The 24,328-nt window shown below is 41.0% G+C and overlaps 1 protein-coding gene across 2 annotated transcripts in view; it reads right to left on the bottom strand.

Annotated features, from left to right (window-relative positions):
* The window catches only part of dgkh (diacylglycerol kinase, eta), a 259,266-nt gene that overhangs the window by 187,336 nt on the left and 47,602 nt on the right, over positions 1-24,328 (bottom strand). For both annotated transcript variants that reach the window (XM_062533724.1, XM_062533723.1), the window contains exon 3: positions 9,399-9,509. In XM_062533724.1, coding sequence (XP_062389708.1) covers positions 9,399-9,509 — 111 coding nt within the window. The remainder of the gene's footprint in view (positions 1-9,398; positions 9,510-24,328) is intronic.

Raw genomic sequence — 24,328 nt, 5'->3', positions numbered from 1 at the left:
TTAAAAAAAGGCCCTCGTTTAAGACACGGCCACACAACAGCATATGCTCATTCCCACGCAACATTTCGAATTTATCATTCTGAACGTGAGCTAGATTGAGCGCTATGAAACGTCAAGTCAGGGTATACGCCCTATGCGGGACATTCTATAGGCTCAATTATATCATCCTGAGTTACGGCCCCATAACTATAGCTAGTGTGCATCGGAGGTCTTTCACGGAGTGTTGAAGAATGTTTCCTGAAACAAAGCCCATCACAATAATGCAGCACACTGATATGGAGCACCTCCTCACCTTGAGTGTCTGAAAGATGCTGTAGGCTAGGCTATACTCTCGCAGTCCATATCTTTAGTCTACTGCCTTCTTTCAGTCTTTTCGAGAAAGTGGATAGTGTGTGGGTGAATACAGTAGCCTAGGCTACGATAAATACGTTTTGGCCTTAATCTTACAGACGGCTGTCGATTTTTAAATGTAGCCTACATCACTTGCGAAATCGGATGTGGCACATCGTCTAATTATTAGGCTACTGGAATTAATATAGCAAGTCCATAGACTTTGTTCATCCTATATGATATGCGGTAACACTTTACATTATGGCTCGCTAATAAGGTGGTAATTGTATGGTAATTTCTATGTAATTTTATGGTAACAATCCCTTATTACCACTTGTTACCACTTATCACCAGTAATTTCTATGCAGTTTCTAGTGCAATTACTCTGCTGTTTCTAGGTAATAGCAATGCAAACAGCGCTAATTAAGGTGGCAATGTCTATGGTATTTGGTATCATTTTATGAATAATCCTTTGTAGCCACTTATTACAAGTTATTTCCATGCAGTTTCCAGTGCAATAACTCTTTTTAGGTAATAGCGATGCAAACAGCTTTCATTTTAAGTATAATAAAATGGTAATTATTTGAAACTTTACTTATTGTTTTTGTTTAATTACATGACAAACAAGGAGGTAATTTCCAGGAAAATACACAGCATCAGGGCCGTAAAATACATTATCACTTATTTCCACCCAATTACTTAGTTATTAGCCTACTAAGAAAGAGACAAACCAAGTCATTGTCGTAGTAAGCTCGTAAAGAAGACAATATGTGCCTGTAACTAAAATGGAACAAGTGAAGTAATTTTGTGGAAACTATATGGTATCAGAGCTGTAAAATGCACTATTGCCTCTTCCTATTTAATTACCTAGCTGTGTTGATAAACCCATAAACCCTTATCCTTATGACATTTTTAGTGTTGTTTTTGTTTAATTACCTGAAAAACAAGGAGGTAATTACCAGGAAAATACACAGCATCAGGGCCGTAAAATACATCATCACCTATTTCCACTCAATTATTTAGTTATGGTTATGGTTATGGTTATGGTTATTTAGCAGACGCCTTTGTCCAAATAACCCTAGTTATTACCATCTCTGATCTGAAATAGGCTATTTTGTAGCCTACTGACATTCAACACACAAACACATGTTGAGTACGACCTTTATTACTTTGTTCTGCAAAAAAAGAAAGTTAACATTTAACATACAACATTTAAAGTAGCCTATAAGTCCGCCGAAAATTTAACTAAGCCATGGAAGAAGTATTTTTCGTTGATCACGCAGTAGGCTAGCCTGCAGAGCTAGCATGAGCTACAGCCCAAAATCGCTAACAGTGGCATAAAGCCATAGGCTACGCTATCAAAATTAAACCACTAACATTGCTCAAAACAGCGCAAAACCTCGTCAGCAGCTAACTCGAGGTTTCTACACATACAACAAATCACCAGTCAGTCTGTAAACTTTGGAATAGTCTGTACACACTTAGAAATCGTTCGAGACTGCAACTCTATCTGAAGCACAGAAATGTCACGCGAGTTCTCACACGGAAGCACGCTCGCACGGGAGCTATTGCCGGAAGAGACTACGGGTAGTCCGGTGCTCAAATTACAGTGAGATCAGAGCCCGTCTTTTCTCTGGTTTAGATATGCTACAGACAGAATAAAGAGGACAAGGAAGACAGAGTGGTTCGTGTCTGTTCCTTTCCCGGCAGCGAAACAAAAATTAAAAGTTTACAATCCAGCATGTTTTCATCAGCTGTCATTGCGATACGGTCTGTCTCCAGTGGCTTATTGTTTTGAATGTGGACATTGACACCTCAATCGAAAAGCTAAAGTGATGGATTACCGTGTCTGCTGTCATAATTTTGAGAAGGACGACTTCGTTATTCCGAGGAGCTTCTGACCCAAAGAAGTCAACGAAATATTATAATATTTTCATCTGTAACAAACACGTCACCTCTGTACCTGTATGAATGTTTTGGTAGGTTTAGGGTGCACTGCAAATAAAATATTTAGCCTACTGTTCCAGAATTTGATTATGTTGTTTTATTAGGCTATTGCAGAACATGTTAAATGTGTGAAAACAATTAGTTTTTTTGCAGAACAGTTAAGGTTGTGCTCAACATGGTTGTGTGTTGAATGTCAGTAGGCTACACGGTAACCTATTTCAGATCAGAGATGGTAATAACTAAGTAGGCTAACTGAGTGGAAATAAGTGATGTATTTTACGGCCCTGATGCTGTGCATTTTCCTGGAAATTACCTCCTTGTTTTTCAGGTAATTAAACAAAAACAATAAGTAAATCCTGGACTATCATTTCAAGAACTAGATTCATTTTAAATCATTACCATTTTATTAAACTTAAAATGAAAGCTGTTTGCATCACTATTACTTAGAAACTGCAGAGTAATTGCACTGGAAATTGCATAGAAATTACAAAAAAAAAAAATAAGGGGCTACAAAATATTATTACCATGAAATTACATAAAAATACCATAGAAATTACCACCTTAATTAATGCTGTTTGCATTGCTATTACCTAGAAACTGCAGAGTAATTGCACTAGAAACTGCATGGAAATTACTTGTAACAAGTGGTAACAAGGGATTGTTACCATGAAATTACATAGAAATTACCATACAATTACCACCTTATTAGCGAGCCGTAATGTAAAGTGTTACCTGATAGGCTTTTAAAATGAAATGTACTGCGGGGAAGCATTGGGGAAGTCAGTTTAGGTTGTCCTGTAACAATTTGCAGGAATCTCTAACGCACGAAACATTGTTAAGCCGGCTCCATACATAACAATAGCTGCCGCGCACTCTCCCCGCGCCTCCATTTACAGTAAGGGCAAACCCATTCATTGTTGCCCAAAACGAATGAATGGGTTCGGAGCGTCGCCTGGCTGTGTCGGCAGACTGCAATACAGTCGATCTCGAGGGGTCAAATAGCGCATGTTACTTGAATTTTAAACCAGCTCTTCTCTTACCAGTAGCCTATAGCCTATAGCCATACTTTAATAATCAGATGTTATGCTAATTTTTGTAGGCACCTCACCAGCAAGCACGCATGCACACAAATGCTGGTTTTGCACATCTAGGCCTACAATCAGGGGCGGTTTGTTCATAAGGGCGATTGGGCTGCGCACTGCCAAATGTGAACAACAAAAAAAAAGTTTTTCCCCTCTCTACCCTTCTTCACTGGAGCTGCTCTCCTCTGTCTCTCTGTGGATATCATTATCCAATCAGGGTGAAGTCTTGTTTCTAAGTACCACCCCTTTTCGGGCGATTTCAGTTACGTTGGAAATCGCCCAAGCGTTCTCTGATAGACTCTCATGTATTTTTATTTTTTTTTCACGTAACCGTCACTAACCACGTCGCGAACGTTCGATTTCATTCGGGGTTGGCAGTCAGATCAACTTCAGCCGCCGCTAGCAGTTCTTATTACTTTTCACTTTCCCAATGTATGGATTTACCGGCAGTGAGCGTCAGCGACGTCCACAGGATCGTAGGTGCCCTGTCCTGCACCCCAGAGAGTAAGAGGGACAAGGGATTTAAAATGTACATTTCCTCGTACATTCACAACTATGATGGTACGTATTAGTGATGCGCGGGTCGGGTATTTTTTCAACCCGCGGGTCCCGCTTTTATGAAATTATTTGGCCCGACCCAGCCCGCCCCGCACCACTGTATCTATTTTGACAACCCGCCCCGCCCCGCACCCGCGACTATTACATACTGGGCATTGTAAGTGCTTGGAAACATCGCCTGTAAACTGGCAACAACAAAGGCTATGATTATGAATATGAACGATAATCAGGTCATTATAACAAGATTATAGGCTACACATTTTAAAAATCTAGAAATACACAGCAAAAACCTACAAAGCAGCGTTTGTAATCTAGGCTAAACATTATAGCCTACGAAATACGTCCGAAATAAAACAAGGATTTGTATAGGAGATTGAGGCGGCTGAAAACGGAGAAGAATTTGAAGACAGTCAGTGTTGTTAATTTGCTCCTGGACAGATAAAGATTCATCAGTTTGGCTAACTTAGCCTACTTGTAAGCTACTTAGTGTAAATTGACATTTCAAATAGCCTATGACAGTCGAACAAACAAGTTATGCATGTTTGTGCAAAGTAACGTTATGTGGAGCCATATGGAGGAGGTGGCTCATTGAATTGAAAAGGTAGGTTAAGGAATTGTTTGGGAAATAATAACGGCTAGTCATTGCTGACGTTAATGCATTATCAGAGTTCGTTTCTCTGTCATTATATGCTGAGGAAAACAACATTAGCACTTGCCATTGAAAGCTAGCTGCCTGTTGCTGTTCCTGTTGGATCCTGCAGCAAGCTGGCAACCGCGACTCAGAGGGGAGGGAGAGGCGATACGCCGCGCAACAGTATTTTGAAAGTAATTGCAGAGGGCTAGCCTACTCGTTTTGGCCACAATCCTACATACGGTTCCTTTAATATAGGCTATAGGGAATTGCACGCAACATACATGGATTTTAAAATGTAATTTTGTTTTTAATAACCCGCCCCAACCCGCCCCGCAAATAAAGTGATAATTTCTTTACCCGCCCCAACCCGACCCGCGGGTTACCCGCGGGGTCCGCGGGTTACGGGCCGACCCGCGCATCACTAGTACGTATCTAATAACTGCTAACGTTAGCGCTTGACTAACGCTACCTAGTAAAAGTACCAGCTAGTGTTTGCCACGATGTTTGCTTGTTATCAAACAATCACTACAGATCACTGAAGAAAAAAGAGAAACCAGCTTGAGTGTATGCTAGTTATGGATAAGATAAGATGAGATAAGAAGATAATGTAATAAGATAACAGTCCGCCTATCAGCCAAATAACCCAGCGTTTTTTTTATGTCCCCAGGGATCATCAATGTGTACTGTAGTGCTATGTTTACTGTAGTGCTAGCTGCTACCTTAGCTAGCTGCCACAGCCACAGGTTCACTGTGCATTGCTTGTTCCCACTGGGGTTTTGCTTGCATTTGTTATTATGTTAGCAGGTGGGGAATCAGCTAGGGTAAAGTTTAGTGAATTGACGATGTTGACTAGAAAATAGTTGCAAATGTAAGAGCAAGCAGGTTAAAAGGTAAGTTTACCTAGCTGGTACCCACTGGGTGAAGGTTTTATTGCTCATTGTTTTGATCCTTCAATTAAGCTACAGTCTGGAGTGAAAGGTACTTTGAAAGGTTGGATCAGTGCTGAATATTATGCCATATCATGTTCAGCACATTAATCCAGCACTTAGCTTAGAATATTATCCTATCTCCTAACTTCAAAAAGTTAGATAGAGGATTCAACATCAGGAGTGGTCTGCTGGTCTAAATAAATTAGTCACAATGCAAGTGTATCTTAAAATAATCTGTAAGCAATGAAGTTCAAGCTCAAAGTCTATTGTCATGTACTCATAAATAAGCATTTATAAGTATTGAATAAGAATGACTGACCAGGCTATGATCATTTGTGACTTACTATGACATTCTGGCATTGCAGGTGGTGCTTAAGGACAGCAAGCCACAGATGTTCTTGCATTGCTGGAGCTGTGCTGTGCAACCACTGTGTTGCTCTTTTGTATCAGTCAGCTCACTACTAGCAGCTGAAGGTACCTGTAGTCCCCCACACACAAAGTTCTTGTACAAATGAGAGTTCCTCACTCACTCACTCTCTCTCTCACACACACACAAAGTTCTTGTACAAATGAGAGTTCCTCACTCACTCACTCTCACACACACACACACACACAAAGTTGCATAAATGAGAGTTCCTCACTCACTCACTCACACACTCATTTCTCAAGTTATTGTACAAATGAGAGTTCCCCTCTCTCTCTCTCTCTCTCTCTCACACTACACACACACACACACACACACACACACACACACACACACACACACACAAAGTACTTGTAAAACTGAGAGTCTCTCTCACACACACTCACTCTCACACTCTCACACACACACACACACACACACACACACACACACACACCTGCTATCTCAATTCAATAAGCTTTATTGGCTGTCTCTGTCACTCTCTCACACTCATTCACTGACTCACTCACTCACTCAGTGGCTACAAAGGATTATTCATAAAATGATATCAAAATACCATAGAAATTACCACCTTAATTAATGCTGTTTGCATTGCTATTACCTAGAAACAGCAGAGTAATTGCACTAGAAACTCCATAGAAATTACTGGTAATGTGGTAACAAGTGGTAACAAGGGATTGTTACCATGAAATTACATAGAAATTACCATACAATTACCACCTTATTAGCGAGCCGTAATGTAAAGTGTTACCGAAAATTCTGCAAGTACACTACTGTAACAGAACTCAAAAAGCAGAATCTATTGCACACAACAGTACTCTTGAAAACATGATCAGGGTGTGAAGTTCTTTTATTTTCTTCATTCACACCACACACACACCACAGTCACTCACTGTGCGCATTAGCAACAAGTGTCTTCAATTTTGAGTTGTTGTGTGTAATAAATGACGCCAGGTGTGTTCATTGTGTGTTCATTGTGTTCAGTTATTACTGACTGTGGCAAGCATTTTGCATCACATGATTGCTTTCATTTGAGAATATGTTTTGCAACATGTGTTTAAGCAAGGAAAAATGTGCTTAGATTTATGAGAACGGAGGATTATGTTTTGTGAATTGTGTCTTCATGTGAAATGTGTTTATGGTATTGAAAAATTATGGCTAGATTTAGTAAATGTGTTTAGACAACTGGTCATTTGGTTTAGAGGATTGGCTTTTGTGTTTTAGCATTTGAGAAAAACTGTAACACACCAAGATTTTTAACAGTATCCTTTGCTTTCAATGTGTCAAGGAGAGTGGCAACCCTAAGCCCGAAGGTGTTTTCAACTAATTGTTTTTTTTAAAAGTATATTTTTGGGGGCTTTTTATGCCTTTAATTGGACAGGACAGTAGAGATACAGACAGTAAGTGAGTGGGAGAGAGTTGGGGTGGGATCCAGAAAGGACCACGGAGCGGGAATCGAACAAGGGTCGCCGGCGTGCGTTGCAAGTGCCCCAGCCAGTCGCGTTATGGCCGTGGCCAACTACTTCGGTTTTAAGACAAAATAAAGATATACATAGTCATACTTTGTGCATTTTAGCGGTGACAAACGCTTCCTTAATGACGTTGCGTGCCGAGACAAGGAAGCTCTCACACGTGGGTGCATACGTAAACTTGCATTCAGTTGGTCTGCCACACCTACTCCCGCTATGTTACAGAAATAGTCATGATTCCCAATTCAAATAAGTGAAACTTTACTTCATTATTAGTCTATATCAGATGCGGACGTTCACTTTGTGTGAATGACGCTATTTTCCAAGTCTTTTTTATTCCAACCGTGAGTTATTTGGGAGAGAAACTTACACCTGGCTTGACATAGTCGCTCCTATTCATCCTGGATTGGCGTTAGTGAAACGAGTTGAGCAAGGATGACCAAACAACCCTATGTCAAACCTCGCTTTAGCACTTATCTTGGATGTCCTAATTCTGCTTTTGTAAAATACCTGTTCAGTAACACCAGATGTTTTGTAACTTGCTATGTAACATTTTTACATTAGCTACTTAACCTCATAGTTGTTAATATAGCTGGGTGATTCTTTAACACTAGAAGTGCCGTGCCGTTCTGACCCACTTATACCTAGAAGCGCCGCGCCCCGGTCATTTGACCGCTTTGACGACCTACTAGAAGCGCCGTGCTGGTGTGAACTAAACATAAAAACATAAAATACAAGCAGGCAAGCAGACACACACACACACACACACACACACACACACACACACACACACACACACACACCATTATCCCCACCACACACACTCACAGCGAAAACTCATACGCAAAAGCAAGCGCACACATGCACACACTCATTTACATACATAAAAGTTGCAGTAGACGATGAAGTAGACGATGGAAACAAAAGCATGATTTATATTTGTGGAGAGAATGTGCAGGACTGAGCGGCGGTCATATTGTGTACCGCTTTGTGGTACATCTAGTTATTATATTAAGGTAGGCTAATGAGGACATAAAACTAATGTTCATTTGAAAATATTTGACATGTTTTTGTTCACCAATGCTGTTGCTTATTGATTTGCTCTAGTTCACCACAGTTCTTAATGGGAATTTGCCTACATGTCATTTCCGCCACAGACTGTCTCTTCTGCCACACCATGTCATTTCCACCACAATGCATATTTTTAAGTAAAACATATAAAAAACATACAATCAAACTAACTATATTCAGTGGTGTTGACAATTGCGCAGTTAGGGATAAGATATGTGTATACACTTTGAGAAATACATGATTTTGAGCTATGACAAGTAATGTTCCACTGACCTAGTTTTAGGTGTTTTTTTAGTATTAACATTGTAAAATCTTTAGAGGTAAATTTCTGAAAAATAAAATAATTACAAATTTGAACAGAGATGTGCATGCTCTTTTATCAGATATATTTATAAAAGAAGAAATGTAACTATTTTCTCTTAAAAACAAATGTTTTGTTATGTGACGGAAATTACATTTTTTTGGACTATCCGATAAAAAAAAATGCCACAAAATGTTTATTATTCAATACAAATCAGCACAGCCAACTACAGGGAAAGTATCTAGACAGATTGAAAAACTAACTAATACAAAAAAAAAAAAAAATTTAGAAACATTTTTATTTTCTGAAACTGTCTAGCCCAAAGAGTACCATAGTTGAAGAATTACCCAGCTACCGATTTACACTTTAAACACTTTTCCCGTTTGCTGGAGGGAGTGGCACACAACATTTTGTTGCTGTTTATCTGAGTGTGCATGTACAGTAGAAATACAACATACCCACGTTTCACATTTTTTTCTAAGTTTGATATGTTTCATAATTGGATCATGTTTCCCAGAATTCTATTGCCTTTAGCCATTGAATTCTCATACAGCATACAATTCATGAGCTAGGCTATCCACACTTCTACATTACAGCAGGTAATCTGGAATAATTCAGGCTTCACAACCATACTGCAAAACAACAAACCATACCTTGGCATCCTTAGCATAGTACAGTGTCCTCCCTCGCAGTTTGAAGTAACGTTTTTTCCAGCGTTGGAAAGAGCTTGTCTGCTTCAACAGTAGGCCTTCTTTCACACTTGTCTAGAGAAAATGCACAAGCAAAAACTGAGTTACAAGCTTCCAAGAGTACTGCAGTATCAAGGTTAACAAGGATGTGTTTTCTTTCAGTAAGACTATTTATGCATTTGGTAAGACAGACAGACAGACTTTATTGATCCCCAGAAATTACATTGTCATAGCAGCCAGACATAGTACAGATCAACATCAAAAAACAGATATCACAGGCATAGCAACTCAATAACACTGCACTGTGTAGCATAGCTGTCAACATTTAGCATTGAAAATAAGGAAGATTTCCCGGGTGTCTCAACCATGATATGGGAATATTTCATCTATCTGCACGCACAACAGGCTACTCGGCATGCGCGTTCTGTTCACGTTGCGTCTTTGGCAACAATTAGCTTCTACGGATGTGGAATATTTTCTCATCGGATCTGCACGAATCATGTAAGTACGGTGGCCCTGAAGTGCAAAACACAAAAAACCGGCAAATCACACAACACAACACAAATAAGACAACACAACACAAATGAGACAACACAACACAAAAAGAGAAAACACGGCCCCGAAGTGCACAACACAACGGCAAATCACACAACACAACACAACACAAAAAGAGACAACACAACACAAAAAGAGACAACACAACACAAAAAGAGACAACACAACAACATTAACCAAACGGAAGGTACCTTTGGGCCACATGAATCGTCGCTGATTGGACAAAAGAACTGGGACACGTAATGTACAGCCCGCCAAAAAGATGTCCGTAAGAACCCATAGTAATGGAATATCCACTTTGTTTTATTCATAATATGTTTGGTAGATGTATAATCCAGCTCATACAAAAGCAACAAGTTCGAAACAAATCATCTGCGAATTGAAATCAGGAAGTAAAACAGCTTGTAGTTCTGTCACCGTTCTAGATACCGTCATATATCATATATGGTCATTTTCGTGAGATCCTTCTGGTTACAGTGGTACCCCACGTGTCTTTCTGCAACCTATGGTTGACGAGATATTCGAAACTGGAGGAGATTGGGCAAGAGAGCTGTCAATCAGGCTCCCAAGCTTTGAATGACGACAGCACGAGTCAGCCACATGCCTCGTGCTTGAAAACCGGATATTGTTGAAGCCAAGGAGTAGACGATTTCAGTGATATGCGACTTTACTTTATACACCCTAGTAGTCCATAGACAGTAAAAGATATGGACAGAGCTATCACGTAGACGTCAGCAGAGACCGAGGAAGCAAATTTTAACAGGTTTTTTTGGTCTTCTATTTCCTGCATAGGTCTCCTGCGCAGGCTCAGGTGTCGTACATGTGACATAGGCACGTAGTCTGACCGAGTCTGACCTACTGTCGCATACTGTCTACACTCTCTGAACGTTCGCCTGCACTCTTGGTAAAGTCCCTGTAACATTCCCTGTAACAAAGATTTAAAAAGATATGCAGGCTGAAATAATTCGAAGATTTAATGGTGCACAATATGGTCCACAATGGTGGACAATAAAACTCTTATTACACAAGAACCCCTTTGAGTAGAAGCATAATATTGGTGTCAAATGAAAGTTAACATTCTGAAGATTTTATTGATATCCACATTTTCATGACACTGACTGTCATAGAATCAAAGAAAAAGGATAACTTAACACATTTATTTGCTTATTTAAGAGCAGTTCTTTTGTCCAATCAGCGACGATTCATGTCGCCCAAGGGTACCTTCTTTTTCCGTTTGGCTAATATCGTTGTGTTGTCTCTTTTTGTGTTGTGTTGTGTGATTTGCCGTTGTGTTGTGCACTTCGGGACTGTGTTTTCTCTTTTTGTGTTGTGTTGTCTTATTTGCGTTGAGTCCACCATTGTTCCTGTGCCAAAGAACAAGAGTCCATCATGTTTAAATGACTACCACCCTGTGCGCTGACGTCTACAGTGATGAAGTGTTTGAGAGGCTGGTGAAAAATATGATCTGCTCATCCCTCCCTAGCTCCTTTGACCCCCTCCAGTTTGCCTACAGAGCCAACAGGTCCAGAGATGATGCCATCTCAAATCTCCTACACACCACTCTAATGCTGCATTCGAGGGCAATGGGACGTTGGACTTATCCTACCTTAAGTGTACCAGCTACTACTTTAAAGTGTTCCAGGTAATTGAAGTGGAATGTAAACAAAAAGCATGGACGCACTGGGTAACATTGGTTGACACATAGCGGTCTTCTAACTAAAACATCTTCACCAACTGTTCTGGAGCCGTAAAAGCACTGCATATCGCTATGTAGGGTAATTGGGTATACTCATACATTTTAATTCTAACAGGTAATAATGACAACGTTTCATGTCATAATATGAAAAAAACAAGTTGTGTTAAAATTGCAGTGTCTAAAACAACCCTACACGTAGAGAAGTAACGTTTATAGCCTATTTGTTGAAGTTTTATCTCTCACGATGTGTGACTCCATGGGCGCCGCCATTAACCTCTGATTTAATTTGGTGAGGTCGGGGTAGGTTGAGCTCCCCCGACTTCGCCGGTAGGAAGTTCCACTTCGACAGGCATTTCAGTGCACTTTTCTTAGGCCATCCTTAAGAATATTCTTGTTTGACGTAACAGTCGAAAAAAAAAAATATTGGGTTGGTCAGTCGGTCTATAATTTATTTTTCACAATAAAAAAAGTAAAAAAAAATTAAAGTACAATTTTGGTCACAGTGATTTTGTAGGTATGAATGTAAACAAATGTGCATATTGTGACATCACCAACTCATTCTGATGTATGTTATATAGACCACAAACAAGTTGGGAAATCTTATTGAAATCTTTTTTTGATAAAACATTTTAACTTAAGGCGACACGGTCACCGTTAGACTAATGGGGAGAATGGATGGTATGGGCACAGCCGCAGCCATCATTACAGTCAAGCACGATGCACAAACCATTAACAGTGAATGAAACGAAGCGTAGCCTAGTCCAACACAATACGTGTTAGGAGACGGGGAGGCTGAGATATCATTCCAAAACTTCGGTAATTTAGGATAAAGACCTAGCATATAAAATGTAGGCCTACAGGCTAAAGAGCGGGGACCGCCATCAATTCTGACGTAGCCTACTCCCATTCCAACATGGGCACCAGGTGTCCGCTCAAAAACAACAAACTGATTTACTGCTAAATCTCGGTCGCAATCACTCGCCATTCACCCTCATTGAACAACAAAACAACATAAACGTAGGCTTCTAAACGATTACTAAACGTCTTATCAATTGCTAACCAATCTGAACCAAATATTCCCCCTCGGACACCTCCCCCCCAATCAAAACACATCAGAACTCATTCTGTGACACCGGAGGGAGATGGAGAGACACTCTCACGCACACGCAGGAGACACAGGGGACCCAACGGGACAATCAAACATTGTTTAGTTACTTAATAAACCGTCTCTGAGACAGTCTAACAAGGGGGCTAATAAACTTGGCGCTTCAACATTATTGCATTGAGTTTGTATTGGTTGTTTGAAGAGTTAGTCGGCCCTAAATTGACAGAGTCGGTCGGGTTACGGCAAACGAAAATATTTTTAAGGATGGCCTTAGTTGGAGGTAGGATAAGTCCCACGTCCCATATGCCGTCGAACGCAACACAACTCACTTGGAGGAGGATAAGGGCAACTGTGAGAATGCTGTTCATTGGCTGTGTCCGAAATGGGCAAAAATGCTGCCTTCTAAGATATCTTACAGGGGAGAGAGGCATCGTGTCGCGTCCGAATCAAAAACGCTGCCTTCTAAGATACCTTCGTTTTGCCCAGTTTTGAAGGCAGCATAGATGTATCCTTCATGCTGCCTTCAACGTGCAAAAGTTCTATTTAACTATAGTCCTTTTTCCATTAAAAAGTTAATTCGCTTAAAAACGATGCGCATCAAAAAGTTGGTAACACTTTACATTACGGCTCGCTAATAAGGTGGTAATTGTATGGTAATTTCTATGTAATTTCATGGTAACAATCCCTTGTTACCAGTTGTTACCACTTATTACCAGTAATTTCTATGCAGTTTCTAGTGCAATTACTCTGCTGTTTCTAGGTAATAGCAATGCAAGCAGCATCAATTAAAGGGATATTCCGCCATTTTTGGAAATACGCTCATTTTCCACCTCCCCTCGAGCAAAACAATCGATATTTACCTTGTTCTCGTTCATCCAGCCATTCTGTGAGTCTGGCGATACAACTTTTAGCTTCAGCCTAGCATAGATCATTGAATCGGATTAGACCATTAGCTTCTCGCCTGCTAGCTTCATGTTTAAAAGTGACTAAGATTTCTGGTAATTTTCCCATTTAAAACATGTCTCCTCTCAAGTTAGAAAGTGCAATAAGACCAACTGAAAATGAAACCTGGCGTTTTTCTAGGCTGATTTGACATGGAACTACACTCTCATCTGGCGTAATAATCGAGGCAACTTGCAAACGTACCATAGGCGCAGTGATATCGTACGCAGCATCTGAAAATAGTCCCCATAGACAACAAGCAGTAGTAGTGCCAGTAGTGTGCAAGTTGCCTTGATTATTACGCCAGATGAGAGTGTAGTTCCATGTCAAATCAGCCTAGAAAAACGCCAGGTTTAATTTTCAGTTGGTCTTATTGCACTTTCTAACTTCAGAGGAGACACGTTTTAAATGAGAAAATTCCCAGAAATCTTAGGCACTTTTAAACATGAAGCTAGCCGGCGAGAAGCTAATGGTCTAATCCAATTCAATGGGTGCCTCTCATTATGCCTCCTCGATCCTCGATGCTCGATCCTCGAGGGGCGTTCCCACTGATCTATAACTAACACTGGATAGACTATCCCATTGTTCCCCCCCCATCATTCTTTATGTAGATCAGTGAGGATCGAGGCATCGAGGAGCGAGGGAGGACGTATAAACGCTACATGAAACGCACCCAATGATCTATGCTAGGCTGAAGCTAAAAGTTGTATCGCCAGACTCACAGAATGGCTGGATGAACGGGAACAAGGTAAATATCGATTGTTTTGCTCGAGGGGAGGTGGAAAATGAGCGTATTTCCAAAAATGGCGGAATATCCCTTTAAGGTGGTAATTTCTATGGTATTTTGATATAATTTTACGAATAATCCTTTGTAGCCACTTATTACAAGTTATTTCCATGCAGTTTCCAGTGCAATAACTCTGCAGTTTTTAAGCAATAGCGATGCAAACAGCTTTCATTTTAAGTATAATAAAATTAGCCTGACGAGCCAGACCCACATCAAGATGTAGGGTCTGGACACTCACCGTAGACAGGGCTCAATCGGAGGGGTGGGACAAACAGTTGTCTTTCAAATTCCCTCCCCGCAATAGGATAACGCTAAACGAATCATCTTCTTGTTTTCAAGTAGCAGGATGCGTAACCTTCCCTCTCCACGCAATAGGATAACGCTAAACGAATCATCTTCTTGTTTTCAAATAACAGGATGCGTTACCGTCGCAACTTCTGGTCGCATGTAAGTCACCATTATGTTAAGCCCGCCCACCGACTTTATACACGCTGTGATTGGATCGCTGGTGCTTCGGGCTCTCAGCTCCCTGGCTCAATGGATCATGCCTAGACTGCCCCACCAGCCAAATTACATTTGCTGCCGCTAGGGGCGTCTAGATTTCTAGGCTATAATAAAATGGTAATTATTTGAAACTTTACTTATTGTAGGGCTGGGCGATATATCGATATTTAAGATATATCGATATTTTTAAAAATGAGATATGGAATTAGACCATATCGTATATACCGATATAGTTCAAATTTGCGCTTTGATTGCTCCAGGCAAGCCGCTGGCCGGAGCTCTATACGCTGCTCCCCGCGCCCGCCTCTCCTCTTTCTGACACAGAGCGGGGTTGCACACAGCACCTAATTATTTAAGGGTGTTGCACAAAATGTCTTAAATGGTATCCTTAGGTAAGGAAATTCGTTCAGTTATTTAGTTATTTAGATTTTCATTCGCATTGAAAGGGATTTTCTGGCACGACAAACTCCAGTTTCCCACGGAGATTGTTCGTTTGCTATTGTCTATAAAATGGTATAGCGAATAACACAACAAATCTGACTATTCATGGGTTTCATCAGGTCCCTCTCCACAGGTGTAGTAATCAAGCACCATGCAGTCTGCATTGAAAATCAATGCTTGATTTTATACACCTGTGGAAAGGGACCTGATGAAACCCATGAATAAACTTTGACCACTTTGACGGGTGACGCAGCCAAACACGGCGCACCTTAGAACAGTGACGTTAATTTCACGATGTTAATGTTAGCGATAAATAACTCAACAGGTACGTTCAACATATGCAACTAACTAGCTTGCTAATAAGTTATGCAATTAGAAAGCAATCCACCAAACACAATAGCCTAAAGCTTAATGATCTATAATCTTACAGTGATAATTTTCGGTGACATTTATCCATTCATCAAGCAAATCCTGAGACATGAATTGAACTATACTAGCTAGCTAGTTAGATATTATCTTCTGGCTGTCATCCAAAGAGCAAGACCATTTGTGCACCAAAACATTTTTGTTACATGTTGCCTGGTGAACCAAACCGAAGCTCATAATGGTAGGCTATCAGTTAGGACGACTTGAGCAAGCCACTAGGCCTAAATAAACGACATAACTTCTGATAGGCCTATTTGATTGAAAAGTAATATTAGCAGCAGAAGATTTATTTATTTTCAATTGTTAAAAGTGGTTAATTAACTACATTTATTAGCATTGACTCAGATAATAATATGAGTTTTCCTTTAGGCTGCTGGGCATTTGTGCAACGGATTGAGGGATTTCTTAAGATAATGGCTATGGCTATGGCTATGGCTATGGCTATGGCTATGGTTATTTAGCAGACGCCTTTGTCCAAAGCGAAATAAGGAGAAAACTCAAATACATGAGGGAAAATGTTAAGGAGAATACTTAGAGGTGTTTGTGTAACTGATCTTATGTTAAGGGGTTCTTAAATCAAAATTTTAAGGGTGCTTTGTTCTAGCAGCTACTTTGCGGGAAAAATATCGGGATATATATCGTATATTGATATTCAGCCTAAATATATCGGGATATGACTTCTGGTCCATATCGCCCAGCCCTAACTTATTGTTTTTGTTTAATTACATGACAAACAAGGAGGTAATTTCCATGAAAATACACAGCATCAGGGTCGTAAAATACATTATCACTTATTTCCACCCAATTACTTAGTTATTAGCCTAGGCCTACTAAGAAAGAGACAAACCAAGTCATTGTAGTAGTAAGCTGGTAAAGAAGACATTGGCCGCGTTTCCCAAACGCGATCTGACTTAAGAAGGCTCCAAAGAAGGAATCGCTAAGAAGGAGCGCTAAGATACGGGTGTTTCCCAAACGCGTTCTTAACTGCCTTCTTATGAGAATCTTAAGATCAAGCCAAAGAAGCTTCTGAAGAAGCTCTTAACAAGAGCTGTTCACCACGGTGGTGCTGAAACGGAATCAATTGATGCCAGGCAAATCGATCACCCACCCCTTTATAAGCGCACAAGTCACACAGCGCCCCGTGTTCCCCCTACAGGTGCAATTAGGCTACGCATGTATCGTGTGTGCGTGCGTGTTTGTGTGTGTGTGTGTGTGTGTGTGTGTGTGTGTGCAGGCCCGGGTGGCTAATCGGGAGATTCGGGAGAATTACCGGTGGGCCGTTATTTTGGGCCGGTGTGAATATCGTGAGCTTAAATATATTGTTTCTGAAGATAATTTGCTGCGCCCTTGCGGCACTTCTGCAGCCTGGGCTGTGCGGTCGCAGCTCCTTACGTCTGCCAAAAAACTCAAACCAACTGATAACACAGGGTGATTATCAATAGCCCCTTTCAGACTGTCGGGCAAAAGCCGAGCTAGCCAGGCCGTGCCAGGGCTAATTGCTTTCACACCTCTTGGCGGGTGCTAACTGCGGGCCAAATCGGGGCTACTAGCCCCTGATTTCTGGCCCAACAAAATCGTTGGGCCAGTCGGGACTACAGTCGGGCCAGAGGCGGCGTCAAGGTGAAGGCGGAGTCAACCCGTTGCTGTGTGTGGAGTCCACAAACATTGCACATGGAATTTAGACATAACGTTACATCCACATAGATATTTGCCTGTCAGTAGGCTAACTCCGTCCAGAGATCACCATGTAGCACAGTAAAAAGTGAACTAATATAACTAACTAACATAGCGTCCCACTAATTTAGGCTATTCCTGCCAGTGTGTTTTCTGCTATTGATACGATCAAAGATCCTTAAATAGTAGCCTAGATTAGCCCAGCTTGACGTTACATTACTGTATAAACTTTGTTTTTCATGCTAGCGCGAACTTCTCCTTTTAGTACACCAGAAGAATACATAAACGCCTGGACATGGTAGTGATTTTCACCGCTTAAAATTCATTTATTTTCATTTTGAAAGAAACATGGTGAGGCAATAGAAAATGCCATTGCAGGTCGTTTGTTTAGAACAGGAAATCGCGTTGCCGGGGACAACCTGACATTTTCACTCACGCACTCCAGCCCCTTTAGTTCGTAAATTCTAAAATAACTCTGTTTGTTAATGCTTCAAAATAACATTTAATAAATTAACCTTACATTTTCCAGTAGCCATAGAGTTGTGGATTTTAAAAAGGCCCGTTTGGTTCTTAGCAGGAGCGTCTACTACTGGCTTCAAAATATATTCTTTAGCCTACTCTGCTTGGTGCTAGGCTGTGAACTCGTGGCATCGTCGTGAAACTAAAATTCCACTGGAGCTCCATGCGGATTTTACTGTCTATGGATTGTACACACAGCCTTACAAATGTTTACTGCTCTTCGAGTCAGGTAAAATGTCATTTATGTTACATAACTCATTTAGATACACGTCTGTGCCATGCGTTTCTTTAGGAATCCACCGTCTTGGTTAGTATAGAAATGAATATTAGCCTAAGTGACATACAAACGGACAATAAATGGTGACTGACTTCTATAGCACAGCATAGGAAAGCCTACGCGACTTTCTGCTTATCCTGCTTGAAAAGGTGTGGTAATGGTGACGTTTTCACAAGCGAGGGCGTGTCGAGGTGTAATGCGGAGAGGCTAATGGCCTGACAGTCTGAACGCAAAGGTGAGGCTTGTGGACCCGGGCTATTAGCACCAGTTTGGCCCGAAGTTAGCCTGGCCCAAGCTGGCACGATGGTCTGAAGCCGGCTATCAGTACTTCCGGAAATGTCGCAGCTGCAGCTAGCAACGTTTTAACAACACTTTATTAACATTTCCGGAAAGGTACGGACTCGATTAAATTCATTCTGGACTCTCTATCCGACCACATAAAGACGTGGGGATAGCTGCTACTTCGGTTTGGCTTTAGGGATCCTCTACTCACTACCACGTAAGTGTAGTGTTGTTTGGAACAGTAGAAGAGGTATAAAAATAGCGTTTTGTAGCGGCGAAAGGACATGCCCACGTCACTTCCAGGCTAACGAGTTTTGGCTAAAAACGGTGAGCTCGAACTTTCTCAAAATACATCCGAATGACATGATTTTGGTGTCAACTCAACGTATGTACTCCCAATAGTCCGAAAAATTGATCCAAAGTGCATTTCACTCCGGATTATCCCTTTAACAGTGTGTAGTAGAAGACACTCTTGCATAGTTTTATGTATTTTTAACTGAGAGGATGTTATTCTTCACTTCACAACAATCAATCAATAAACACCAGAGTAAAGTGACAATGTTTTTACTATGCTTTTTACTTATACCATGTTTTTTACGTCTGTCAATTATTTACTTGTATGCTTTAACTCTAACTATTGTATCAATGCGCTGCTTAGTGCAACATCAAATGTAGTCATACGCATAACAGGAAAGTAGTCCTCTGAAAACAACTAAAAGTAGATCCCATTTATTTCAGGATAGCAGAGGTAGTGTAGAGGTTAAAGAGCTGGGCTATCATTCTGTCGCCTGTTCAGTTGGGGGTTCGATTCCCAGCTTCTGTGGTTGTCTTTAATTTAAGTGACATGTGTATGTCGCTCTGGATAAAATTGTCAGCTTAGTGAATGAATGTGAATTTAGTGTTCACAACTCAGTTGCAAATGTGTAGCAAGGCATAAAAAGTCCTCACTTTAGATGAGCTCACACATATCATTAACTGACCACTTGTAACTCCTGAGTTAATCATGAATTATAGTATTAGGAAGTGGTTTACAAAACATGTATTCACATCCTTACTAATCATTAGTGCATATGTAGCAACTGTTAAATATTGAATAGTATTTCATTAACAAAATGTTATTGCATGATATATTAAGTATTAGCAACAAATTATACATATTTTAGAAATAGGCTTATTCACTATGAACAAACCAATCATAACTTTATAAACACATGCTTAAGTGATGATAAATTGTGCATGAACAATTAATTACTAATGATGAACAAACCATTAACTAATAGTTAACAAATGCTTAATAGATGATGAATTGTGTGTAGTTATTATAAAGTGTTACCAAAGGACTTATATCGCTTTAACACTCAATTCGACTTTCTTTTTCCTTTTCTTATGGAAAAAGGGCTTATGATGTCAGTGAACGGTAAAATGCTTCCATTCACCTCCTTGTATTTAACTTGCAAAAATCACGATAGGTCTGTTAACATGTCTAAAGCATTTTTATACTTCAAATTTTGACTCCTCTCCTTCACAACACCATCCCCGGGGGCTTAAGAAGTGGACGGTGTTGGCTGGTCAGGTCAAAGCATTTCCAGAGATTGTCCGATCATTACACATCAGTGGCAATTAATTTGCAATGCTTAGCATGCTAATCACGATCTACGGTAACGCATGTAAAGCACAGCTGTCGCTATCATGGCAACAGCATTCTATGTTGATATCTTGCTAGGCTGTCCGAAACAACGTTTCTAGCTGCTACCTTGTTGCCTTCTATGGCAACTCACTCGCAAGGCAGTGAAGGCAGCGTGGCAGTACGCAGCTGCCTTCTTGTAGCAGTATGGTATACTGTGGGCACCATCAGGTAGGCTACCCCTGCTGATTGTCAAACAATTAGTTGTCAGCCAATCGTGGTGCACGGTTGTTTTTATAAAAGCCAGGTGGCAGTGTGCTTTAACGTGTGACTGACACAGAGTGCAAGCCCTGCTTCCTGGTTCTCCCAGATTTTCTACTGTGGGTCTGCTGTCTGGAAGATGCTAGCTCGCGTAACGCAGTTGGTATGTTAACTATTTGCCTTCCGATAGAGGTTTCTTTGATGTAGCCTACGTGTCGTGTGGGATGGTAAATGCTTGTTTTGTTTTAGGCGATCATCAGCTGGAGTGGGTGGAACGCTGTTGGGCGCTACCTGAATGGGTTGCTGCCTCCCCTTCGGTAGGTAGTCTCTTTTGGAGGTGGTTTTTACCTTTCGTGGCTCTTTTGATTCTAACGGCAATGGCATTATTTGGTGTGTCGCAGGGGCTGCAAGTTGATGTTAACGGAATTACAATAACACCCCCGCTCACGTGAAGGGAACACTGCTGCTTTGCCGACCCCTGCTTTGCCTGCTGTTGTGTGTCGCTTGGCCTAGCTTGACGCGCTATCTGAGCCAATTGACTGGTTTAGTGTCAATGTGCGCCACTTGTTGGACTGTTGAGTGTATGTGCGGTTATGTGTACGTCTGTCTTCCACACTGGTAATCGTCTAGTGAGATGGCTGCGACCTCTCCGAATTATGTGTTTATGTACTGTATGTAGCTTGTGTCAGTTGTGTCAATCTTTTTGTATATTCATGTGTCATTCATTTTAGTTCTGTCTTCTCTACTTTCCTAGGAGCTGAGCGCCAAAGGTGGAGGGGCAGTACTTGTGGTGGTGGCGTCCCTTTTTCAGTGTGTCATCTCACTTTAAATCATGTTGCTGTGCTGTGTGCGTGAATCCTGAGCACGTGTGCCTTTGGGTGATTCTGCAATGGATGTCACTTGCCCTAGCTAGCCACCTCCACTGGTAAGCCTCAGTGTCCTCCCCCTGTGTGTGTGTGTGTGTGTGTGTGTTTGTGTAAATAAAAGACATATTATTATGGACCCACGTCTCTCTATTCAGTAAACAAACTTGTGTGACATTATTAAACCTGGTTAACATTGAAGCAATATTCCTCTGGGTGAAATTCCCAGAGTGGCGTAGTCAGGCTATCCAAAATACTGCTCTTGCCACATTCTGTTTCGGACATAGCCATTGACTTTAGTTCAGCTTTCAATACCATAGTACCCCTCACCTTAATCACAAAGATGAAGGCCCTGGGACTGAACTCCTCGCTTTGTCACTGGATATCTGACTTCCTCACCAACTGTTCACAAGTGGTTAGAGTGGGTGGTCTGACATCGGACACATTAACCATCAGCACTGGTGCCCCTCAAGGTTGCATTTTGAGCCCCTTGCTGTACATTATCTACTGTAGGCTACAACACACGCATGACTGCAAAGCCAACAGTAGTAACACTTTTATCATCAAGTTTGCAGATGACACTGTTGGTAAGGGCCTGATTAGGAACAACTACGAACCAGCATTCTTGAATCAGGTTGAGGAGGTGGCACAGTGGTGTCAGTCTAACAGTTTGACAGTGAATGTCAGCAAAACCAAGGAAATGATAGTGATCTAGGTAGCAGAGTTGCAGTTACTCTCCACTAAAGACTCATAGAGAATACAATGAAGGATCCCAGGATTGACCAGGCGATGGGGGTCTGCAAGAAGGTGGTCAGTAGCTTTTCCTACAGTCCTACTGTAACTGTGAAAATCATTGAGTATGAACTAAAGTTTATGAAGGGGGTCAATTGACTCATCTAATTTGCATATTATGACGTCACAGGATGGCAATAACGTCAAATTATGCACCTTTTAGTAAATACTGGTTGTTGAACACATTTGAGCAGTTTTACTTTGATTTTTGTAATTTCTCCTACATAACAAACGAACAGGACCACAGTCACATGTAAACCAACAATAGTAAACTATTAGTATTACCAGAATCCCTATGTTACTATACAATAAAGTAGCCTGGTCAAATCAGTTCCTATTGCGGGTGACTTTGTAGTTCTCCAGAGCCCTATTTTTACTAGCCCTGCTGTCTGTACCATGTCAATTACAGACACCATCATCATGATTATCACTGGCACCTAGCACACCATGCTTATTTGAACCCTCTGGCCAATATTGCTGCAAGCAGACACTGACGTACACACGCAAAGACGCACCTCCATTCACAGACGCATCTTCACTGTCACTGCAAATGGACGACCGATCATAATCTCCAAAAGGCAGATATTCTCTTTCAGAATCAGAGTAGCTGAATGGCAGACCCAAGACTTCATAACACATGAGTTTGTTTTTTAACATTTGCCGTTTTTCTGACGTTTTTCTGCTTCAATATGTGCATCGCGATCGCGCATTTTACTTCCGCGTTATAAACAGGAAATGCGAAAAAAAAAAACTTGAAAAAAAAATCTGCCAGCGTTTTTATTCCAAAAGCAGCCGGAAGCGCTTTTTTATTGCAATAGGCAAAGTGACTAACCTACGTGTGGACACAAAATATCGCGAAAGAAAAAAATGGGGTTGGCTTCTTCTGGTAGGCTATGTTATGGCAAAGTTGTGAAGTCATGTCAAACATTTCCCAAAGCTCAGACACCTAAAACGAGTCTCTCGACCGATGTTCTGTCACCTTCTCCATTTTTTACTTGTTGTCATGGGAAACCACAGGTCTCGTTAATCCACTTGTGATTGGTCAGTTGTTAAAAAGACAGCATGACGTAAGCCGTTTTTCTGCTAGAAGTTGAATATTTCTCAACTTCGAGCTGCAGAAAAAGACGGTTGCAGTCACATTTTAACACTTGTAGGTCCGGGGCCTTTTCAGGCACTTTGAGGCAGTCAGCTATACCTTGAGATTTTTACGTTTTTCATCTAACTAAAAACATCTATGCCAAAGTGGCATAGGTCCTCCACAATAATTATACGAGAGTAAAGTGGATGTAGTGAAATTACTTTTTATTATAATTCAGTGTAAACACAACTATTCAAAAAAAGATTTTCAAGGGTCAAAGATCAAAGGTAAACAACACCCCCCCCCCCCCCCCCCTCCGTTTTACCTGGCAGCGTATCAAGAGTATTCGCGTCCAAACGGATCCATCTCAATACGACTCAACACACTACTTCATATTCCAGGCCTAGTATACGTGGCGCTGTTTCAGTTCACCACATCACCAAAAACGGAGAGGAAGAAGTTTTAATGAGACGTTGAGGTGAAAACTATTTTTACAGTTTATGAGTGGAGGGCTAGAGCATACCTGCCAAAAACTCCAGTTTCCTCCTTGTTTCTCTCCTATCTTAAGGTCATCTCCTGCCCTCCCGTTTTGTTGTTTCTCCCGAAAAAGTCTCGTAATTTGCATGGCCATCATACTTCATTCGAAAATCACTGATCCATTCATTTTCTGACAACAGGTTGCCATACACCCGACACATAGCCTACGCAATCACTTACTTTCAATTTATTTCAACCGTTCTGTCATAGGTAGGGTTGGGTACCGACCCCTGTAATTTTACCGGTACCGACCGAATCACGTCGGTATTACCGGGTATTGCTTCACGTGAAATTGAACGGTGCTAAATTTCGGTACTTTCATGTGCATCAGGAGCGGAGTGCGCCATCTGACGTCATGTCTGAGTGTAGGCTAACGTTATGTGGGTCTCAAAAACGAAAGTGAATAGGTTAACTTAATATGCACCATTTAAGCCTGCATGTATTGCATCAAGAGCAAGCATAAATGAATCAAAATAGTAGGCCTATCCCTGGTAAGAACTTAAAATAAAACTGAGTTGACGGAGTGCAATG

The sequence above is a fragment of the Sardina pilchardus genome, chromosome 4, assembly GCF_963854185.1.
Source record: "Sardina pilchardus chromosome 4, fSarPil1.1, whole genome shotgun sequence".
NCBI lineage: Eukaryota > Metazoa > Chordata > Actinopteri > Clupeiformes > Clupeidae > Sardina > Sardina pilchardus.
This window is presented reverse-complemented; position numbering and strand designations above follow the sequence as displayed.